At 29.9% G+C, this 25,014-nt stretch overlaps 2 protein-coding genes and 1 pseudogene across 2 annotated transcripts; all 3 read right to left on the bottom strand.

The window, feature by feature from the left end:
• Positions 1 to 3,409: 3,409 nt before the first annotated feature.
• Positions 3,410 to 11,921, bottom strand: LOC137835566 (cellulose synthase-like protein H1). Its single transcript, XM_068644130.2, is given in 10 exon segments — positions 3,410 to 4,332; positions 4,885 to 5,235; positions 5,369 to 5,390; positions 5,392 to 5,542; positions 5,702 to 5,840; positions 5,925 to 6,137; positions 6,259 to 6,372; positions 8,661 to 8,780; positions 11,066 to 11,399; positions 11,531 to 11,921. Coding segments are annotated over 10 exon segments (2,238 nt in total). The 5' UTR covers positions 11,788 to 11,921; the 3' UTR covers positions 3,410 to 3,795.
• A 1,215-nt stretch (positions 11,922 to 13,136) lies between these two features.
• Positions 13,137 to 14,787, bottom strand: LOC150027604 (cellulose synthase-like protein B4 pseudogene; annotated as a pseudogene).
• Positions 14,788 to 15,251: 464 nt separating this feature from the next.
• LOC137834384 (cellulose synthase-like protein H1) lies at positions 15,252 to 18,776 on the bottom strand. Its single transcript, XM_090302946.1, has 4 exons — positions 18,762 to 18,776; positions 18,044 to 18,163; positions 15,617 to 15,730; positions 15,252 to 15,497 (listed from the first exon to the last, which is right to left on the bottom strand). Exons 1-4 carry the CDS (start codon positions 18,774 to 18,776, stop codon positions 15,252 to 15,254), a joined length of 495 nt encoding a protein of 164 aa, XP_090159072.1.
• Between the last annotated feature and the right edge of the window lie 6,238 nt (positions 18,777 to 25,014).

The raw sequence follows: 25,014 nt of genomic DNA, 5'->3' as shown, positions 1-25,014 counted from the left end.
GGCTTCCTCAAGGACATAGGACGGTAGATGCATACTTTAAATATTTTGAAACAACTTTGACTAAAATGAATATGCATGCCAATGAAGAGTCAAAGATAAAATGGTTTGTACGTGGCTTAAAAAGAGATATTAGAGATTTTGTAGAATTAAATGAGTACTCTTCTTTAAAGAAAGTGGTTTACCTAGCCATCAAGGTGGAATCATACCTTTTGAAAACAACTTTAAAAAATACTCATGATTTCTACAACTCTTCTAGGAAGGATGCAAAAATTTCTCCTTCTAATTTTTCTAAACAAACCACTTCTCCAAAAAAAGTTTCTACAAATTCTTCTACATCTCCTAAGTCACCTACCAAAACTTCAAAAATAAAATGTTTTAAATGTTTAGGTTTTGGGCACATAGCTCTTCATTGTCCACAAAAACAAACCTTAATGATAAACAAGGTAAAACAAGACCTAACTCAACCACCTACCACAAGTGACAATGAAAAAGACAAAGAAGGCCAAGTTGACATGGGTCTTATCCTTTCATCTCCAAGGTGTTTTCCTTCCTTATCTTTTTCATTACCAAAGATTCTTACTTCACCACCATCTTGGTTAAAGAATGTCAGGGATGATTTTTTCATACCTCCTAATGGTTTTCACCATTTAAGAGGACTTTTTCCAAAAAAATATCATCATTCCCAAACAATTTTTCCACTTGGTCTGTCTATAGGACCTCCTTTTCTGAACTCCTACTGCTTACAAATTCTAAGTCATGTTTGCCTTTCTCTTATTCCACTGTTAATCTTGATAGTAAACTGACTTTGTTATATGCAGGGATTCAGAATTCGTGGATGAATTCTCTCCAACTCGAGGAGCATGATGGAGATAAAAAAGAGGAGGATTTTACTAAGGAGGAAGAGGCCATCCACCCAAACATTTAAAATTCTTCCTTCTAGTCTTCTCAAAAAATTAAAGAAGAATTAAATAAAGAGAGGATCAAGCTCAAAGCCAACAAGAATTCAAGAACGAGCTCCAATTAATATCTTTCTTTGTAATTTATGTTATATGAAACATATAGGAGTAGTGTTTAGGAAGGTACTAAGAGGGAAACCAAAAAGACACCTCTTTTGTAAGTACCTTAGGCGTTAGTTTTTAAGAAGAAACTAGAAAGTTGTCTCTTCACACTCCTTTAGGCGCTAGAATAGAAGGAGTTGGAAGGTGACCTTTCAAAAGCTTCTCTTGTAAGCTTCTCTTGTACTTTGTGACCAACCCTCTCTATTATAAAATGAAGGCTTAGGTCTTTGAAATAATAAGATTGATTTTGTGAGTAATGAACCTCTACCAAATTGATGAGTGAGTGAGAGAGACTTGTGTCTTCTTATCTTCTAGTCTTATCTTGAGTGAATTCTTAGGCTCTCAAGTGGCGGCAACAACACTCATCTTGAAGCCAACCATCCTTCAAGTGGCGTGCACATTCCAAGAGCTTCATCCACATAAGTCCATTTTCCCCTTCATTCTAAATTACCCATTTTTGTTCTACTTGTTTGTTTTCACTTTCAATCAGTGCAATCTCTTCCTTATGATGTCCTCTTTCATTTGTTGCACTTATATTCAATTTTAATCGGTGAAAATTGGTTGTTCTTGCTGTTTTGGTCACGTCCTCCATGGGTATAAATGCTATATGTTGTGTTCTTGAGTTTCTATCCATGAGTTTGTTGTTCAAAATGGGTTTCTATGTGATTTTGGCTTGGTTACTTGTGTTTTGGTGAGTTCTTGAATGATAAGAATATTGATCCAATTATTAAAAAGTGCCTAATCATATTCCAACTCTTGTTGAATCCATAACATGTTCATATCATATCTCTATCATGTTATTGGAGTCATATCACTTTCTGTGGGCTTAATATACAAAAGTCTAGCTAAAGTTTGGTTTCTTAAACTGAGGCAATAATTATAAAATAACTAGTAATGTATATACTAAAAAAAATCTATGGAATGTCTAGCACGAGAAAGTTTTGTTTTGGCGGAACAATATTTATCGACTTTTTATTTTTTAAATACATAAAGGAAAGGAAAATAGGGATCAACATGATTTATACATATTTTATCCGACATGTATTCTTAGTAATTGTCATTTTCTAAAAATTGATGAACAATGTGGGTTGGTTGGTGTGTACCTCCATTGTGGACTTTACTAATTGTTTTACCTTTGTGGTCTTATGAGTTTGTGGCTTTAATTTCTTTTCAACATTTATTCTCATCGTTCTCAGCTTGATTGACAGTTTATGATTTCAGGTTCATGCTCTTCCGGTTGAATACCTAAACCATGGAGAAGCGGAGGCCATAATGCCGCTTTGGTCCAAGGCACTTGCTCATGCAGCCTTAAATATAGAAAGATTTATTATTATAGTTACACGTATATAACAATTTTCATTTTGTAACTCAATTGCAAATGTATTGTGATTTATGGATTCTGGATTTGGATATTCCAATATTACTATTAATTACATAATGCATTTGGATTTTAGAATTTAACTGCAAAAAAATTCTGCATTCTGGATTATGGATTTTGATAATAGCAGGATTAATTTATTTGGATTTTCGAACTGAATTGAAAATATTTAGTGCATTATAGATTTTATTATAGAAAGATTTAAGATTACTATTATAATTACATTTAGATTTTTGAATTTAATTGAAAAAAAATAATTTATTCTGGAATTTGGATTTTGATAATAACAAGATTAATGTATTTGGATATTTCAATTCAATTGAAAATAGATATTGTATTCTCTATTTTTGCTTATACCAGGTTTTTAAATTGATAATCAGGTTCTTCAAAAGAAAATTAATCATTTAACCATGCATTAAAGTTCACTCAAAATAATTCAATTTTGTTTTTTAAAATTTGAGCATAGTTACATTCAAATATATGCGCATGTAAATTTGAACATAGTTACATTTAGATTCTAAATCCGTATGCAACAGTTATCTACGACAGTTTTACATATGAATTTTTTTTCAAATATAATTCGTATGTAAACTATGTTTTATATACGGATTTACTGTCTTACATACAAATTTGAGTTATATGTAATACCAACTTTTCTTATAGTGAGGTAGAGTCTTGAAAGATCAAAAGGATTTAAAGAAAATATAGTTTTCACTTCTAGAATGGTTATTTTGAATATCCAATGCAAACCTATAAGAAAATACCACATTTTGTTCTCTAGCTCACATCTAGTGTCATATTTCACTATTCATTTTTTACTACATTATAAAATTCCCTTTCTTAATGAATTTCCCACTTTAACCTATTTATTCTCCAAACTAAATTTGTTATCTTCTCACTTTTTATATTTTTTTATCGATAATAAAAAATAAATAAATAAAAACCACTTCAGGAATGATCCAACTCTTATACATAAAGAACAGAACACCTTACCAAACTTTTTATATATTCAAACAGTTATATTTCTTTTTGAAATATAGATGTAAAAAAGAGTGTGGTATCACTCTTTACATATTTAGGAAAACAAACTAAAAACAGAAACTAGTAAGTAATATTTTCTCACTATCTTTTATTTTATTTTCACACTTTTGCCTAATTAAGCATTTTGAGGTAGGTACATGATTGATCTCCCTTACATAACTTAATATAACTAATATTATTTTATGTTTCCACTACACTATTCTCACAATAGTACCGTACAATGAGAAGAATATATGCAAAACCACCATACAAGGAGAAGACTATGGAGTAGCAAATTGCAAAACCAACCAAAGGATGTATACAATCACCCAATCATCCTTAATAAGCTTTGCCAAAGTACACAAAAAGGAAAGCCAACACCATTGACTTGCATATCGTGGATAAGGGAATTCCATATTTTCCTTTGCCAAATAAACCTTTGAAAAATGGCCAGTAGCAAACAACCAAATATGAACAACATAACACTTCTTCTATGCCAGATCCATGTCCATTTCTAACACGTGGTTGCCATCCTAACAACTTGGTAACCAATGCTATTAGTTGAATAAGCAAAATAGTTGTGCCAGGTATAAAAATTGGAGACTCGTTGAAAATGAATCTACCATTGTTTTCCTTAGCACTCTCGTTGGATGATGATTGCTGTTTTTTTGTTATTTCAAAGACAGTGTCTGATATTCTCAATAGCTTAAGAACAATGCTCAAAAATCCAGAAAACCAAGCATTCGTGGTGGTTATCCTTGCCATTCTTTGAGAGTTCCACCATGTTCGAATTGACAACCCTGTTCCCAGGTACTCTACAACGGTACTTATGTTGTAAATCACAAACAAAGTGGTAGGAATCCCTTGTCCAAGTTCCTGCAACACGATTGAAACAGTGTGAAAAAGTGTGTGTTTAGTAAGTTATTGAATATGAAGTAATATTTTAAAATTTATATAACTATCTCAAAAGTCTTGTACTTTTTTATAGCCTTAAAAGAAAGCAGTAAGCAAACAAAAAAAATAGGTTGATGGAAGAAAAAGAGATTGTTTAAATGTTAAGCTTCTAATCATGGATTATATGCAGTGATGTTAGTACAACTTTCCCAGCCATTATATGATTAAACATTTTAACTCAGAAGTTATGCTTATATATATACACACAACTGAATTCAAATTTTTTTAATCTAATTAAGTTCCCTTCCTTTATACATAAAAAATAACTTTGTAAAACAACACCTTTAATAATTCTATTACAAATAACAAATAGTGATTATCTTGAGGACTATGCAAGTTAAACTTTTGAATATGAAGACATTTATATCTTTATGAAAAATGAAGTTTAATTATTCAATGAATAAACTTTACTTGATCTATGTGTGTATTCTGGTACCATAGAGTTTGAAAATTGCATGGGATCTAAGTTCATACCTTGGGCAAGAAAGTAGAGTTGTTGATGATGCAATATGCAGGGAGAAGACTGTAGCATATTTCAGGAACACATCTTAAGCCCCAAGTGGTGACCCAAAGATAGCCCAAGCACTGTCTGAATTGGAGCTTACCAAATAGGGTTCCAAAAATTGGACAGTGGTTGCTTAGGAGAATATCAAGCAACCCTGAGGCCCATCTTCTTTGTTGGACCATTACAGTTATGATATCTTGAGGTGAGCAACCCATAAAGGCAATAAGGTCTGGTGAACACACTTCAGATCTCCAACCTTTTGTGTGGATTTTCAGCCCTGTAAGTGCATCTTCTGATGTTGATCCATACATCCAACCCACCTAACATTCTCAATACTCAGTACTCAAAATTTTTACTAATGACGGAAAAAAGTAAACTTTTTCAAGAACAAACTAGCTTTTTTATTCATTTTTTGTTTGTTTAGGTGAATACTTAGTTTTCTCTTTTGCTTACCTCTTTACCCCAAGCAGTGTCATTCATATTCACAACTGGCAACTTCTTTTGCTGCCTCAACATATTTCCAAATATTATTACTAGGAGCCAATGTCTTCCCTTCCAAAGCATCAGTAGCTGATTCCACAAACCCCTTTGAACTTCCAAATATTCTTTTCTTTTCTGAGAATTTCCCTGCACACATAGTAACATGGTATATCAGATAACTATAATTTCAAAAACTGGAGTTTCTTTTGAGCTGAAAAATATTTCGGCATTATGAGACCCTTTTGAAACTGAGAAAATAAGAATAACATATTTAGACTCGTAAGGATAACAGTGAAATCAAAGTACCATTTGTGATGTCATGATCCTTCTTTCCATTTTGAATGTGATGATCAGGAGAAAGGCCATAAATTACTTTTCTTCGATGCAAGCAATTTGTTCCCACGTAAAATATCCCTTGAAGTCCTGCTAATCCACCACCTAGGTACTGCGATACACAAAAGGAGGCTTTATTAACACTTGTCATGTAGTTCATAATAACGTTATTTGGCGAACTTTCTTGTTGACTCACCAAAAACGCTGCCACAAGTTGATTTCCAAAAGGGTCATCCTTCAATGCATCGTAGAATTGCTGGATACATTGTGAAAATGCAACTTCTTTCTCTCCCTTTGAATCTAGTAAAATGCAGAGTGCGTGTAGAACAATCTTTGGATTATGAACATACATGTCACAATCTACGTTCAGGATAAAGGGAGCATTTGTCATCACTCCGGAAACTCTTGTCTATTCATGATACAAATAACAGTGATTTAAGATCATGTAAGAATTCTGAATACAAATAATGATACAAACTACTATTAGTAACACAACAATTTCTTCTTAGTTAAGAAGAAAACAAACTCACCAACACATTCATGGCACCAGCTTTATAATGATGTGGATGTTGCTTCTTCTTTTCTCTAGATATGTAGACTAAGTGTGGCAACTCCTCTGAAAGACCTTGGTTTTCGCATATTACCTACCAACAAGTACAAAAATATTTGTTTTGAAGCTGTTTATGCATTCTCTTTCAGAAAATAAATCAAACCTATATTCATTAATATGTTTGTTCAGATCGTTTGAGCATTAAAGAGAAAGCTCCATTCAAGGATCACGAATTTCTTTGTCTTCTTTAGATAAATACTATTGTATAAACTATTATCTCTTTTAAATTATTGAAATTTATGACGTAAATAATAACATTTTTCTTCTATCAAGATAAAATAGTTAAGTGTCCTCATTTTTGTTTTTATGGGTTGATTAATATTTGCCTGAAAATATCTTTTTCACCACTAACCTTTTTTGTAAACCATGAAATAACTCCACAATTCTTTTTTAATAATAAAATTTTATAATTAGGTTAGTTAATAAATAAAATTTTATAATTATGGTAGTTAATAAATAAATAATTTAAAATTTAAATTAGTTATTTATGGTTGTATAACTAAATTGGTGGGGTGAATCTACTATACTTTGTTGTTAAAAATGTCCCGAGAGGACTGTGCCCCAATCAAATTTTCATTAAAGTGCAGTCTTAAGTAATTTCTTTTATGAGAAAAAAAATTGAATAAATTTGAAATATTTTACAGAAATTCCAAGCCATTGAAAAAAAAAATCATATAGGAGTTTTATATATTCATAATTTTAAAAAAAATACAAACGTCATCAAAACTTACCTTAATAATTACTTCCAAATAAATTCATCCTCACTAACGTTCATCCCCACACAACAAAGCAGTTAAATAAAAAATAAAAAAAATGTTAAGATGGCCAAAATTGAATAGATTACAACAACAAAACACACAATAATAATTAACAAACCGTAAAAAAATCATTAAATAACAATTAATTATAAAAATAAAAAAAATTAATCATACTAAATAAATTAAATATTATTTTAAAAACTATTTTTTTAATATATAAAATAATTTATATTATTAATAAAAATTATAAAATAATTATTAAATTAATTACTAAAATTTTAGTTATTAATATATTAAATTTTTATTAGTATTAATAAAAACTAAATTTACATATAAAATAATAAATAGATAAAATCTTAATAGATAATAATTAAATATTAATATAAAAATTATTTTATAATTTTTTATTAATAATAAAAATTATTAATTTATAAGATAGTTTTTAATTTAAAATAATAACTAAATATTTTAAAATTTAAAATTAATTTTTATAAAAAAAAATTTAATACAAAATAAATTTTGCGAACCAGGCATCTGTGATCAAAGTGTACCAAACTCCAAACTTTAGTTGGTACCCAACCTTCATAACATATTTTGGGACCTACCAAATCTTCATTGTACTATAAATTGAATTGTCTCATTAAATAAGTACTGTTAATTAAAGGTGTTTGAAGATATATTTGGTTTAAGTAATCATCAAAACAAAATATAAAATAAAATATAGTTAAGTTTAATCTTATTCTAATTTAATATAAATTTCAAATAAATTAATATTTTAAGCTTCCGTTTCGATAAATTTTTTGGGATTTTTCTAATATACAATTATTAAATTTTAAAAAATTGTAAAACAATTTTTTTGTAAAAGAATTATTAAATATTTTATAATAAAAAGTTGAATGAAAACATATAGTTTGAACTTACTTTATAATTGTTATTGTATTTATAATATAAACTTTATCTTATATTTATAAAATAAATTTAGCACCAATTTTTTTATAAATATAAATGTATTGTAAATAATACTAATCTATAAAAAAACAAAAACGTTTTTGTATATTTGTTAGTAATTAATTGATTTTAAAAATATAATATTATATTTAAATACAATAAATAATTTAATTTGATTTAAATTCAAATGAAATTATTTGGTTGAAGAAAAAGTAAATCAAACAAATTAAAAAAAAATATTTTTAATTATTATTTTTGGATCGGATTGATTTTCAACATTTCTAACAACTATTAAGTGTAATTGGAAAAACTCAGCTATATATCATCACACACTTCTTTTATTTATAATAATTAACATAACAAGGTTTGCAAAATCCATCAACATTATATTGCATCAGTATAACTTAGAAAGTTCTTTTAACACGTATAGCAGTATATTATTGTAATATTTTAAAATAGTTTTATTATAATTAAATTTATCTTTTCAGTAAATTTAATTCTGTTTAAAAGATAAAACTGCATTAGAAGAAGGAAAGAAAACGAATTGGCATAGTAGAAAAAGACAGGTACATATATTTATTATTTATGTAATTAACTGCAATAATATAATATGTACCTTAATTATGGTTGGATGATTTCTAAGCTGTGTATTTGAGAATATAGCAAATTCTCCTATGAGAGGAATCGAATTTTCTGCTGCATTCATAATTTTACTGCACAGGCTCTCATACTCCTTCTGCAACCAAAAGCCAAAGACATAATAACCACTACTACGTTAAATGAAGTTTTGAAATAATAATTAAGAATATAAATAATAATTCAAGATACAATTAGATAATTATAAATTTTTACAATAATAAAAAAAATTGTTTGTATTTGATTGTATGCTTAAACAATTAATTATAAAACATCATTTTATATGTATCAGATTATGTTAGAAATAAAGTACTAATAGACTCAAATTGTGTGGCTGACTTACAAGTCTTGTTTGAAATGTGTCTTTGTCTGTAGATTAAAGTGTTATGAACAAATACAAACAATATATTTAGTCAAATATTTTTTTTCTTGGCGATAAGTATCCTTTGTGTGATATACTTTGTGTAATAGATACAAACCTTAATTATTTTAATACATATCAAATTCTAATAAATTTTTATTTTATGGTGGTAGGAGTTGTATATTTCTTAATTTTTTTAAGAATATGTTACAATATTTTATCAATATCAAGATTTCTTGAAGAACATGTTAAAAGTTATTTCATGTCAACAACTTATCTAGAAAATGTGGATATCAATGTTATAGAGTCATTAAACTATCTCAGACCCTACACCTTGCTCAAAAGATAAAGAATATTCATATACTTAGGTCTATAAAATATTGTCATGTTCTAAAGATATTGTCAAATAAGTCATACACATTTAATTCTAAGTTAAGAACATTGAATGCATCTTCAAGTTTCAAAGCATGCTAAGATCTAAGAAAAAGTAATAGCAAAAAAAGACCTTCATAATGGTTATAAAGGATTTGCAACGAATCTTTTCTTCTCAAGCTCTATATAAAAAAAATATCTATGAAGGAATGTTGAAAAAAGTCTTGCAACTAGAGGGAACATAATATCTTAAGTTATTCTTAACATTTATAGTTGTGAGGAAAAATATAGTTTGTGTTCGAGAACAACCTAAAAGAATGAATCGAATCTTGTATCCATTGTAAGACATAACCTCTCTTTTAGTGAATAATCTAGAGATGTTTTTTATCACTTTCTTCGTAAACCTTGGTTTGAACCAAAGTGGTAGTTGTTTAAAGAATACTCACATTTAATCAAAATAGTATTCCAAATAATACTATGTGTTTTAGTTATGAGTGATTGCGTTTCAAAGAATATTTAGTCTTAATCATAAATAGTTGTAGCCTAAAGAATACTTGGTTTTATAGTGATTGAACTCTAGAGAAACAATACTCAATGGGTTAGAAAAAAAAATATTAGGTTATAAATAATTCTCAGGATTTTAGTCAATGATGTTTGTGATCCAATAATACTTAGAATTTTTAATTAAGAATATTGTTGTTCAAATAATACCTAAGTTGTTTGTGTTTCAAATAATACTCATTTTTATTTTCATAACATTAGTTTAGTTAGTAAACTCAATCAATTTATTATAATTTCATTTAATAATAATACTTTTTTTTATATTATTATATTTTGAAAATAACTTCATTGAATTGTCAATTTTTTCTATAAATCCCCATCACGACATTTTGTCCCATCTTATGGCCGAAAGGGACGTTAGAGATTTGCCATTACGTATGGAATACGTATAAATTAGAAATTTGAAATCGACCCTGGATTTTGTGTTAGTTTTAAACTTGAATCTGTCAACCAAGAAATTTGTACTGGAATGAATGGACTGGTGAAGACTATTTTGAAAAGGGACAAAAAAAATGTGCGTAAAATATACTCACAGAATATAGAAGAAGCTTTCAGTTTTAACGTTAACTTGTACGACAATAATAATATATTTAACACTAAAAAAATTAATATTTTATTATAATATAATAGTTTATTTTAAAAAATAGTTATTATAAAATAATTGTTTTTTATTGATAAATCTGAGAAACTTTATTCTAACTTTCAAAAACCATACAATAAATAAAAAAAACTCTTAAATTGATTGATAGCGCAAGAAAAATATTTATGAAATTTAATTTTGAGCTAAAAAGTTCTAAACGAATCATGGCTGTTTGATTGTTAACAAGTCTTTTTAAAATTCTTAAATTTATTACACTACAATATTTAAGGGTGAGAGTTAGGTTCTGTGTGGGGGACCTTTTCTGGTAACACTAAAAAGAATCGTCATATAAAACTTTATGAAGTTATGAAAGTTTCTATCACTATATATATATATATATATATATATATATATTGTGACGGTTATAAATTTATACGAAAATAATTATCATATTATATCATTTTTTTAGTGTAATTAATTATAAATAAATTTCTGAACAAATTTAAGTTACCTTGAGTCTTAGCCAGTCTTGGATAAATTGTTGGGAATGTTCAGTGTTGGGAGGGTTGGTGTTGTGAGAGAAGTATCTGAAGGGCACTCTAAGTTGAATGTTGTAGTTCTTACAGAAAGGCACCCAAAGCTTAGCAAACTTAGAAGCTTCCAGAAGGGCATAGAAGTTAAGAGGGGAGCATCCATCATCAGAAACATAGCAAGCTAGCTTGTTTGCAGGATAATCAAGTGCCAACAGAGACAACACAGTGTTGATTGTGATGATAGGTGGCTCAAGCACTGGGTCTGCAGTTGTCACAAATAGGTCCACTGCTGGAAGCTCAGCCTCAGGTACCCTGTTAGAAACACATGTATTAGACCACTATAACAACAAAACAACAACCTAAAATATTGACAACCTTAACAAAAGTGGTAATATGTTTAGAATATATTTGTGCAATCATGTATAGTACATCTCTTGACCTACCGAAGCAAGAGACGATCTATGTGGGTTTTGGTGAATGCAGGAGACCATTTGGTGCTGATGATAAAAATCCAAAAGCAAGTGAACCATGACTCGCATATGACAGCAACGAAGCAAGGGAAAGTGTAGCTGTCATGGCAGAAAATACGGTAACCAAGAAGCAAGAGGAGGAGGAGCAAAGTCAAGGAATCCATTGTTCTGGAAAACGTATGCTTCACCCAAAATTTATCATAAAGAGGGAGATTCTTTTCATTCGCCATATTTTCTAACTCAATGGTTCAAATGGGTGCATTCCTATGTGGCTTTATACTGTGACAAACCCGGTCTTAGTCTTCATTGACTAGCATTTCAGTGAGGATGTGAGGATAAGGTTTGCTGGGAAAAGAGAAATATAATGTGGATAGAAATAAAGGTGAGATATTGTTGAATAGTTGTAGAAACTTTATCAAGTTGGTGCATATTTTCTTGTTAGGAGAGAAACAAAGTGAAAATAGAAATAAAAAAAGTTAAAATATGTTACAAATAAATGAATGTATTTATATAAATAAAATTTAAAAAATACTCATAAATAAATTATTAATGATATTTATTTTTAATGTTATTATATGTATGTAATATCTTAAACGGTAATATAAACTACATTAAGATATTATCCTAAGATATTATTGATGATTAGGAGGAAGTATTGAAATACTTTGAACATCTTTAAGAAGCTTAATACGAAGAATGATTTTTATTTCTTATTTTTTTTCTAACTTTTTTGGATATTTCAATTCAATTGAAAATAAATATTGGATTCTCTATTTTTGCTTATACCAGGTTTTTAAATTGATAATCAGGTTTTTCAAAAGAAAATTAACCATTTAACTGTTTTTTTTTTTAAAATGTGACCATAGTTACATATGGATATATCCGTTGTAATAGTTATTTATGACAATTTTAGATACATATTTTTTTTTTAATATAATCCGTATGTAAACTATGCTTTACATATGAATTTATTGTCTTACATATGGATTTGGGTTGTATGTAATACCAATTTTTCTTATAATGAGGTAGAGTCTTGAAAGATCAAAAGAATTTTAGGAGAATATAGTTTTCACTCCTAGAATGGTTATTCCTAGAATGGTTATGTTGAATATCCAATGCATACCTAAAACAAAATACCACATTTTATTTTGTAGCTCACATCGTAGTGTCATGTTTCTCTATTCATTTTGTACTACATTATAAAGTTTCCTTTCTTAGTAAATATCTCACTTTAACCTATTTATTCTTCAAACTAAATTTGTTAATGTTTATCTTCTCACTTTTTATATATTCAAACACTTATATTTCTTTTTGAAATATAGATGTGAAAGAGTGTGGTATCACTTTTTACATATATTATGGAAAACAAAAACTAAAAATAGAAACTAGTAAGTGAGTGATATTTTCTCACTATCTTTTATTTTATTTTCACACTTTTGCCTAATTAAACATTTCCAAACAAGGTACACTATTCTCACAATAGTACCGTACAATGAGAAGAATATATGCAAAACCACCATACAATGAGAAGAATATGGAGTAGCAAATTGCAAAACCAACCAAAGGAAATACACAATCACCCAATCATCCTTAATAAGCTTTGCCAAAGTACACAAAAAGGAAAGCCAACACCATTGACTTGCATATCGTGGATAAGGGAATTCCATATTTTCCTTTGCCAAATAAACCTTTGAAAAATGGCGAGTAGCAAACAACCAAATATGAACAACATAACACTTCTCCTATGCCAGATCCATGTCCATTTCTAACACGTGGTTGCCATCCCAACAACTTGGTAACCAATGCTATTAGTTGAATAAGCAAAATAGTTGTGCCAGGTATAAAAATTGGAGACTCGTTGAAAATGAATCTACCATTGTTTTCCTTAGCACTCTCGTTGGATGATGATTGCTGTTTTTTTGTTATTTCAAAGACAGTGTCTGATGTTCTCATTAGCTTAAGCACAATGCTCAATAATCCAAAAAACCAAGCATTTGTGGTGGTTATCCTTGCCATTCTTTGAGAGTTCCACCATGTTCGAATTGAAAACCCTGTTCCCAAATACTCTACAAAAGTACTTATGTTGTAAATCACAAACAAAGTGGTAGGAATCCATTGTCCAAGTTCCTGCAACACGACTGAAACAGTGTGAAAAATGTGTGGATTTAGTAAGTTATTGAATATGAAGTAATATTTTAAAATTTATGTAACTATCTGAAAACTCTTGTTCTTTTTTATAGCCTTAAAAGAAAGCACTAAGCAAACAAAAAAAATAGGATGATGGAAGAAAAAGAGATTGTTTAAATGTTAATCTTCTAATCATGGATTATATGCAGTGATGTTAGTACAACTTTCCTAGCCATTATATGATTAAACATTTTAACTCAGAAGTTATGCATATATATATACACACAAGTGAATTCAATTTTTTTTAATCTAATTAAGTTCCCTTCCTTTATACATAAAAAATAACTTTGTAAAACAACACCTTTAATAATTCTATTACAAATAACAAATAGTGATTATCTTGAGGACTATGCAAGTTAAACTTTTGAATATGAAGAAATTTATATCTTTATGAAAAATGAAGTTTAATTATTCAATGAATAAACTTTACTTGATCTATGTGTGTATTCTGGTACCATAGAGTTTGAAAATTGCATGGGATCTAAGTTCATACCTTGGGCAAGAAAGTAGAGTTGTTGATGATGCAATATGCAGGGAGAAGACTGTAGCATATTTCAGGAACACATCTTAAGCCCCAAGTGGTGACCCAAAGATAGCCCAAGCATTGTCTGAATTGAAGCTTACCAAATAGGGTTCCAAAAATTGGACAGTGGTTGCTTAGGAGAATTTCAAGCAACCCTGAGACCCATCTTCTTTGTTGGACCATTACAGTTATGATATCTTTAGGTGAGCAACCCATAAAGGCTATAAGATCTGGTGAACACACTTCAAATCTCCAACCTTTTGTGTGGATTTTCAGCCCTGTAAGCGCATCTTCTGATGTTGTTCCGTACATCCAACCCACCTAACATTCTCAATACTCAGTACTCAAAATTTTTACTAATGACAGAAAAAAGTAAACTTTTTCAAGAACGAACTAGCTTTTTTTTTTCATTTTTTGTTTGTTTAGGTGAATACTTAGCATTCTCTTTTGTTTACCTCTTTACCCCAAGCAGTGTCATATTCATATTCACAACTGACAACTTCTTTTGCTGCCTCAACATATTTCCAAATATTATTATTGGAAGCCAATGTCTTCCCTTCCAAAGCATCAGTAGTTGATCCCACAAACCCCTTTGAACTTCCAAATATTCTTTTCTTTTTTGAGAATTTCCCTGCACACATAGTAACATGGTATATCAGATAACTATAATTTCAAAAACTGGAGTTTCTTTTGAGCTGACAAAATATTTCGGCATTATGAGACCCTTTTGAAACTGAGAAAATAAGAATAACATATTTAGACTCGTAAGGATAACAGTGAAATCAAAGTACCATTTGTGATGTCATGATCCTTCTTTCCATTTTGAATGTGATGATCAGGAGAAAGGCCATAAATTACTTTTCTTCGGTGCAAGCAATTTGTTCCTATGTAAAATATCCCTTGGAGTCCTGCTAATCCACCACCTAGGTACTGCATTACACAAAAGAGGCTTTATTAACCCTTATCATGTAGTTCATCATAAGGTTATTTGGCTAACTTTCTTAAAACTTGACTCACAAAAAACGTTGCCACAAGTTGATTTCCAAAAGGGTCATCCTTCAATGCATCGTAGAATTGTTGGATACATTGTGAAAATGCAACTTCTTTCTCTCCCTTTGAATCTGGTAAAATGCAGAGGGCGTGCAGAACAATCTTTGGATTATGAACATACATGTCACAATCTACGTTCAGGATAAAGGGAGCATTTGTCATCACTCCGGAAACTCTTGTCTGTTCATGATACAAATAACAGTGATTTAAGATCATGTAAGAATTATGAATACAAATAATGATACAAACTACTATTAGTAACAACAATTTCTTCTTAGTTAAGAAGAAAACAAACTCACCAACACATTCATGGCACCAGCTTTATAATGATGTGGATGTTGCTTCTTCTTTTCTCTAGATACGTAGACTAAGTGTGGCAACTCGTCTGAAAGACCTTTGTTTTCGCATATTACCTATCAACAAGTACAAAAATATTTGTTTTGAAGCTGTTTATGCATTCTCTTTCAGAAAATAAATCAAACCTTTATTCATTAATATGTTTGTTCAGATCGATTGAGCATTAAAGAGAAAACTCCATTCAAGAGTTACAAATTTCTTTGACTTCTTTAGATAAAAATACTATTGTATAAACTATTATCTCTTTTAAATTATGGAAATTTTTGACGTAAATAATAACATTTTTCTTCTATCAAGATAAAATAGTTAAGTGTCCTATTTTTGTTTTTATGGGTTGCTAAATATTTGCCTGAAAATTATCTTTTTCACCACTGACCTTTTTATAAAGCATGATATAACTCCACAACTCTTTTTTAATAATAAAATTTTATAATTAGGTTAGTTAATAAATAAAATTTTACAATTATGTTAGTTAATAAATAAATAAATTATTTAAAATTTAAATTAGTTATTGATGGTTGTATATCTAAATTGGTGGGGTGAATCCACTATAATTTGTTGTTAAAAATTTGCCGAGACGACTGTGTCCAATCAAATTTTCATTCTAGTGCAGTCTTAAGTAATTTGTTTTATGAGAAATATTTTTGAATAAATTTGAAATATTTTACAGAAATCCCAACCCATTGAGGAAAAATTATAAGAGTTATGTATATTCATAATTTTAAAAAAATACAAACATCATTAAAACTTATCTTAATAATTACTTCAAAAAAATTCATCCTCACTAAGTTCATCCCCACACAACAAAGCAGTTACAATTAATTAGATTACAACAACAAAACACACAATAACAATTAACAAACTGTAAAAAATCATTAAATAACAATTAATTATAAAAATAAAAATAATTAATCATACTAAATAAATTAAATACTATTTTAAAAATTAAAAAAATTATTAATATATAAAATAATTTATATTATTAATAAAAAATTATAAAATAATTTTTAAATTAATTACTAAAATTTTAGTTATTAATATCTTAAATTTTGAATTAGTATTAATAAAAACTAAATTTACTTATAAAATAATAAATATCTAAAATCTTAATAGATAATAATTAAATTTTAATATAAAAACTATTTTATAATTTTTTATTAATAATAAAATTATTTAGATATTAATAATTTTTTAATTTATAAGATAGTTTTTAATTTAAAATAATAACTAAATATTTTAACATTTAAAATTAATTTTTATCTAATAAGTTTTTATAAAAAACATTTAATACAAAATAAATTTTGCAAACCAGCAATCCTGGATCAAAGTGTACCAAACTCCAAACTTTAGTTGGTACTCACCTTCACAACATATATTTGGTTGGGACCTACCAAATCTTCATTGTACTATAAAGTCATCACGTGCTCCTTATTGAATTGTCTCATTAAATAAGTACTGTTAATTAAAGGTGTTTGAAGCTACATTTGGTTTAAATAATCATCAAAACAAAATATAAAATAAAATATAGTTTAGTTTAATCTAATTCTAATTTAATATAAAATTTAAATTAAATTAAATTAATATTTTAAGGTTTTTTAGGATGTTTTTTGCTAATATACAATTATTAACATTTAAAAAAAATTGTAAAACAATTTTTTTGTAAAAGAATTCTTAAATATTTTATAATAAAAAAATGAAAACATATAGTTTGAACTTACTTTATAATTGTTATTGTATTTATAATATAAAATTTATCTTATATTTATAAATAAATTTAGTACCAAATTTTTTATAAATATAAATGTATTGTAAATAAAATAATATTAATCTATACAAAAACAAACACATTTTTTTATATATTTGTTAGTAATTAATTGGTTTTAAAAATATAACATTATATTTAAATACAGTAAATAATTTAATTTGATTTAAATTCAAATGAAATTATTTGGTTGAAGAAAAAGTAAATCAAACAAATTAAAAAAAAATATTCTTAATTATTATTTTTGGATCGGATTGATTTTCAGCACTTCTAACAATTATTAAGTGTAATAGGAAAAAGTCAGCTATATATCATCACACACTTCTTTTATTTATAATAATTAACATAAAAAGGTTTGCAAAATCCATCAACATTATATTGCATCAAGTATAAGTTAGAAAGCTCTTTTAATACATATAACAGTATATTATTGTAATATTTTAAAATAATTTTATTATAATTAAATTTATCAGTTTCAGTAAATTTAATTCTGTTTAAAAGATAAAACTGCATTAGAAGAAGGAAGGAAAACTAATTGGCAGAGTAGAAAAAGACAGGTAAATATATTTATTATTTATGTTATTAACTGCAATAATATAATATGTACCTTAATTATGGTTGGATGATTTCGAAGCGGTGTATTTGAGAATATAGCAAATTCTCCTATGAGAGGAATCGAATTTTGTGCTGCATTCATAATTTTACTGCATAGGCTCTCATACTCCTTCTGCAACCAAAAGCCAAAGTCATAATAACCACTACGTTAAATGAAGTTTTGAAATAATAATTAAGAATATAAATAATAATTTAAGATACAATTAGATAATTATAAACTTTTATAATAATAATGATTTTTTTTATATTTGATTGTATGCTTAAACAATTAATTATAAAACATAATTTTATATGTATTAGATTATGTTAGAAATAAAGTACTAATAGACTCTGTGGCTGAACTAATATAAATGTTGTTTGAAATGTGTCTGTAGACTAAAGTATTATATACATGTATCATTTATAAGTTTTTATTTAAATAAATACAAATAAGTATATTTAGTCAAATACTTTTTTTTTCAATAGGATATATTTAGTCAAATATATCCAACAAACCTTAAGTATTTTATAGTACACATCAAACTCTAATAAATGTTTATTTTATGGATGTAGGAATTGTATATTTCTTCATTCTTTCAAGAACATCTTGCAATGTCTTATCAATATCAAGATTTCTTAAAGAACATGTTAAAAGTTGTTTTATGTTGTTAGATATAATAGTGGGAGTGCTGTTACTTAGCAGTTAGTTTCTGTTGTAGTGGGTTATTTACATAGGCCCTTCCCATATATAACTAAAGGGTTCAGCCCTATGTAATGTGACTTTTACTGAATAATATTCACTTTTTATAGTTTCACCTTTACTCATCTTCTTCCTCTTATATGGTATCAAGACCCAGGTTCCTTTTTTTCTTGAATCTGAACATGTCTTCTTCATCTTCTCCTGCTTCCGATAACGAAACGCCTTCATCCTCTTCCTCTCCTTCTTCTCAACTTCATACCTTTCCTATGTCTCTCTCCCTGAAACTCACCGATGACAACTTCCTGATTTGGAGTCAACAAGTTCTTGCGCAGGTTGAAGGTCTCAATTTACTCAAATTTTTGGAATCGTCTTCCACTCCTCCGCCGTTTCTCTCTTCTGGTAAAGAAAACCCTAATCCCCTTTTTCTTCTACATAAAGGTTGCTTGGCTGTTGGCTTGGCTGTTGAGTTCTTTGTTAACCAAAATGGTGGGTTTACGATCGGCTTATCAAATTTGGGACAAGCTGAATGTCTATTTTGCGTCCAATACCCGTGCGCGTGTTCGCAAGCTCAAAACCAGTTGAAAACCCCTAAGCGGGATCGGTCTATCAGCATTTATCTTCTTGACATCAAGCGGGTTATCGATTCTCTTGCGGCTGTTGGCTCTAAGGTTTCCATAGAAGATCATCTTGAAGCCATCTTGGATGGTCTTCTTGAGGAGTATGATTCGTTCATCACCTCTGTCACGTCCCGTCTTGATCCCTACACTATTGAGGACATTGAAGCTTTGCTCCTGGCTCAAGAAGAGAGGTTTGACAAACATAAGTCTCTTGATCGTCCTTTCATTCAAGCTAATAAACGACAACCAAGATGGCTAATACTGCATCCACTCAATGGAACCCTTCGGCCCCTTCACGATCTTCGCTTCGTGGAACCAATTTGCGTGGCGGCCGTGGCTCTGCCCGTCATTCCTTCAATAAACGACAACCACAGTTTCGGGATTCACAGAAGAGTTCATGGAGTGGGGTTTTCGATTCTTCTTCTTCTCAACCTCTTCGGGTTCAATGCCAACTCTGTTTCAAATTTGGCCACACTGCTCTTCATTGCTGGCACAGGTCTGCTCCTATTTTACCATCCAATGTTTATGCTAATATTGCCAGTTTTCAGCATTCCTCTGTAGGTGACCCTGAACCTTCAATTTTGGGAACCCCTTCCATCGTCACTGACCCTCTGTGGTATCCCGATAGCGGCGCCACTCATCATATCACGCATGATTCCTCTGTTTTCTCCAAGAAAATGAACTATTCTGGTAATGATACTATGCAACTGGGAAATGGGTCAGGTATGAATATTCAACATCTTGGTTCTGCTTCTTTGTGTTCTTCTGGTTCTAATGCTTCCTTTCGTTTACATAACCTTTTGCATGTTCCTTCCATTAACAAAAATCTTATTAGTGTCTCTAAGTTTGCACGTGATAATAATGTGTTTTTTGAATTTTATCCTAATCAGTGCTTTGTCAAAAATCAGGATACCAAGGAGATTTTTCTCCAAGGAAACATACGTGATGGCTTGTATGTTTTTCCCTCATTACATCGCTCTTTGCTACCCTCTGTGAATATTAGTTCTCACAACTTTGTTATGACTCCGTATGAATTGTGGCATAAAAGACTTGGTCATGCTTCATCTAGGATTGTTCAATGTGTAATGCGAATGAACAATATATTGTGTAATAAAAATTCTCTCTTTTGTGATTCGTGTGTTATTACCAAAAGTCATCAATTGCCTTTTCCTCTTTCACACACTGTTTATACTGCTCCTCTTCAGTTAGTTTTTGTTGATATCTGTGGTCCCTCCCATGTTACTGCACGTGATGGATCTATGTATGACATTGCTTTTCTTGATGCTTTTTCTAGGTATACTTGGTTGTATCTTATAACTTCAAAATCTCAAGCTACTGCTGTCTTTTTGCGTTTCAAATTACTTGCTGAAAAACAAATTGGTTTTCTCATCAAAAGTCTTCAAACTGATAATGCTAAGGAGTTTATTTCCTTAACAAAAGTCTTGCATGATCATGGTATTTCTCATCGTTTTACTTCCACATACTCACGAACAAAATGGATCTATCGAATGCAAACATCGTCATGTTGCTGAAACAGGTTTGGCTCTTCTTTCTGCTGCTTCTCTTCCTCTTAAATTTTGGGGTGAGGCTTTTATCTCTGCTGTTCATATTATTAATCTTTTACCAACGCCTGTTTTAGATAATATAAGTCCTCATGAAAAGTTGTTTTCATCTAAACCTGATTATACCTTTCTTCGTATTTTTGGGTGTGCCTGTTATCCTCTTTTGCGGCCTTATAATCAACATAAGTTTGATTTTAAGTCATCTTTGTGTTTATTTCTTGGTTATAACAGTACACACAAAGGATATGTTTGCCTAACTCAGTCTGGGAAGACTATCATCTCAAGACATGTGATTTTCAATGAATATTTGTTTCCCTTTTCCCAACATGATAATCCTTTTGTTATTCATAATGAGAGCAATACTACTACTTCTTCCTTTTCTTCTTCACCTATAACTGTGGTTTCTTTTCCTAATTGTTCCTCTCCTACACCTACACCCACTCAGTCATCACCTATATCTACTGCTAATAATCATTGTCAGACTACTTCTCCTATTCCAGTTAACAATCTTCATCCCATGGTAACTTGTGCTAAGGTAGGTATATCTAAACCCAAAATTCTCCATACTGTTGTGACTAATGACTCTTTTCAGCCGTCCACCTACAAACAAGCTATGAAACATCCCCAATGGCTTCGTGCAATGAAAACTGAATATCATGCTCTTCAAAATAACACCTGGACTCTTACTTCTTTGCCTGCTGGTGCTAATTTAGTTGGTTGTAAGTGGGTTTTCAAACTTAAATACAACTCTGATGGGACTCTTCAATGCTACAAAGCTCGGCTTGTAGCCAAAGGCTTTCAACAATCTTAGCACCTGTCATCAAGCCAACCACTGTTCGAATTGTCCTAACTATTGCACTAACTTCACGGTGGCCAATTCATCAAATTGATATCAACAATGCCTTTCTCCATGGTGACTTATCATCTCCTGTCTACATGCAACAACCACCTGGATTCTCCACTGATTCTACTCTTGTTTGTCGACTGAATAAAGCCATATACGGTCTCAAACAGGCACCTCGTGCCTGGTTTGACAAGCTCTCCACAACTCTTCTTCGTCTAGGCTTCGTTGCTGCTAAGAGTGACACCTCTCTCTTCACACGATTTACTCAATCTCACACTATCTTTATTTTAATGTATGTTGATGATATCTTAGTTACTGGCAGCTCTTTGGTCTTAGTGCAGGAATTCATCAAACAGTTAGGCTTATCCTTTGCCTTGAAGGATCTTGGATCGCTGCATTACTTCTTAGGAATCGAAGTTTCTTGGCTGAAAAACAACTCTATTCATCTATCTCAAGCAAAGTATATAAACGATCTCCTACGTCGAACTAACATGGTCAACTCAAAGCCTCAATCCTCCCCAATGCTTTCTTCTTTACGGCTCACTGCTGATGAATCTGCTTCTGTTGATGATCCAACTCTATATCGGTCTATTGTTGGTGCCTCGCAATATGCGACTGAAATCTCCTTCTCGGTTAACCGTGTTTGCCAGTATATGCATAAGCCACAAATTCATCATTGGAAAGCTGTGAAACGTATTCTGCGATACTTGGCTGGCACATCAACTCACGGTCTTCTCTTAACCCCTTCACCAAACTATTCTATCACTGGTTTCAGTGATTCAGACTGGGCCACAGACTTGGATGATCGCAAGTCTACCACTGGCTATTGCATATTTGTGGGTCGCAATCTTGTGTCTTGGTCTTCAAAGAAACAAAAAGCTGTCTCCAGAAGCAGTACTGAGGCTGAGTATAGAAGCATTGCCGCTGCCCTTGCTGATATTACCTGGATCCAGTCTCTACTGACGGAACTGCGCATCCCTTCTTCCACTCCAATAATCCATTCTGATAATCTAGGTGTTGTTCATATTGCTACCAATCCTGTTCTGCATTCCCGTTCTAAACATTTCAAGCTTGACTTACACTTCATCCGTGACCGTGTTCAGCATAAGCAGCTGTTGGTTGTTCATCTCCCGTCTCAATTTCAAATCGCCGATGTTCTAACTAAACCTTTATCAGGAACAATGTTTCAAAAATTCAAAGATAAACTTAGGGTGGTTGATAACTCACCCATAAGTTGATGGGGGGCGGGGGTGTGTTAGATATAATACTGGGAGTGTTGTTACTTAGCAGTTAGTTTCTATTGTAGTGGGTTATTTACATAGGCCCTTCCAATATATAACTAAAGGGATCAACCTTATGTAATGTGACTTTTACTGAATAATATTCACTTTTTACAGTTTCACCTTTACTCATCTTCTTCCTCTTACACATGTCAACAACTTATCTAGAAAATGTGGATATCAATGTTATAGAGTCATTCAAATATGTCAATCCCTACACCATGCTCAAAAGATAAAGAATGTTCATATACTTAGGTCTATAAAATTTTGTCATGTTCTAAAGATGTTGTCAAATAAGTCATACACATTTAATGCTAAGTCAAGAACATTGAATGTATCTTCAAGTTTCAAAGCATGCTGAGACGTAAGAAAAAGTAATAGCAAAAGAAGACGTTCACAATGGTGATAAAGGATTTGTAACGAATCTTTTCTTCTCAAGCTCTATATAAAAATATATCTATGAAGGAATGTTGAAAAAAGTCTTGCAACTAGAAGGAACATAATATCTTAAGTTATTCTTAGCATTTGTAGTTGTGAGGAAGAATATAGTTTGTGTTCGAGAGCAACCTAAAAGAATGAATCGAATCTTGTATCCATTGTAAAACATAACCTCTCTTTTAGAGAATAATCTAGCGATGTTTTTTATCACTTTCTTCGTAAACCTTGGTTTGAACCAAAGTGGTAGTTGTTTAAAGAATACTCACATTTAGTCAAAATAGTGTTCCAAATAATACTATGTGTTTAGTTATGAGTGATTGCGTTTAAAAGAATATTTAGTCTTAATCATAAATAGTTGTAGCCTAAAGAATACTTGGTTTTAGAGTGATTGAACTCTAGAGAAACAATACTCAATGGGTTAGAAAAAAATATTAGGTTATAAATAATTCTCAGGATTTTAGTCAATGATATTTGTGATCCAATAATACTTAGAATTTTTAGTTAAAAATGTTGTTGTTCTAATAATACCTAAGTTTTAGTTTTAGTCAAGAGTGTTTGTGTTTCAAATAATACTCATTTTTATTTTCATAACATTAGTTTGGTTAGTAAAACTCAATCAATTTATTATAATTTCATTTAATAATAATATTTTTTTTATATTATTATATTTTGAAAATAGCTTCATTTAATTGTCATTTTTTTCTATACATCCCCATCACGACATTTTGTCCCATCTTATGGCCGAAAGGGACGTTAGAGATTTGCCATTACGTATGGAATACGTATGAATTAGAAATTTGAAATCGACCCTGGATTTTGTGTTAGTTTTAAACTTGAATCTGTCAACCAAGAAATTTGTACTGGAATGAATGGACTGGTGAAGACTATTTTGAAATGGGACAAAAAAAATGTGCGTAAAATATACTCACAGAATATAGAAGAAGCTTTCAGTTTTAACGTTAACTTGTACGACAATAATAATATATTTAACACTAAAAAAATTAATATTTTATTATAATATAATATTTTATTTTAAAAAATAGTTATTATAAAATAATTGTTTTTTATTGATAAATCTGAGAAACTTTATTCTAACTTTCAAAAACCATACAATAAATAAAAAAACTCTTAAATTGATTGATAGCGCAAGAAAAATATTTATGAAATTTAATTTTGAACTAAAAAGTTCTAAACGAATCATGGCTGTTTGATTGTTAACAAGTCTTTGTAAAATTCTTAAATTTATTACACAACAATATTTAAGGGTGAGAATTAGGTTCTGTGTGGGGACCTTTTTCTGGTAACACTAAAAAGAATCGTCGTATAAAACTTTATGAAGTTATGAAAGTTTCTATCAAAATATATATATATATATATATATATATATATATATATATATTGACGGTTATAAATTTATACGAAAAAAAATAACATATTATATCATTTTTTTAGTGTAATTAATAATAAATAAATTTCTGAACAAATTTAAGTTACCTTGAGACTTAGCCAGTCTTGAATAAATTGTGGGGAATGTTCAGTGTTG

This window comes from Phaseolus vulgaris, chromosome 5, assembly GCF_051622355.1.
Source record: "Phaseolus vulgaris cultivar YP4 chromosome 5, ASM5162235v1, whole genome shotgun sequence".
Taxonomy (NCBI): Eukaryota; Viridiplantae; Streptophyta; class Magnoliopsida; order Fabales; family Fabaceae; genus Phaseolus; species Phaseolus vulgaris.
The sequence above is the reverse complement of the archived record's forward strand: the minus strand, read 5'-3'. Positions and strand labels throughout refer to the sequence as shown.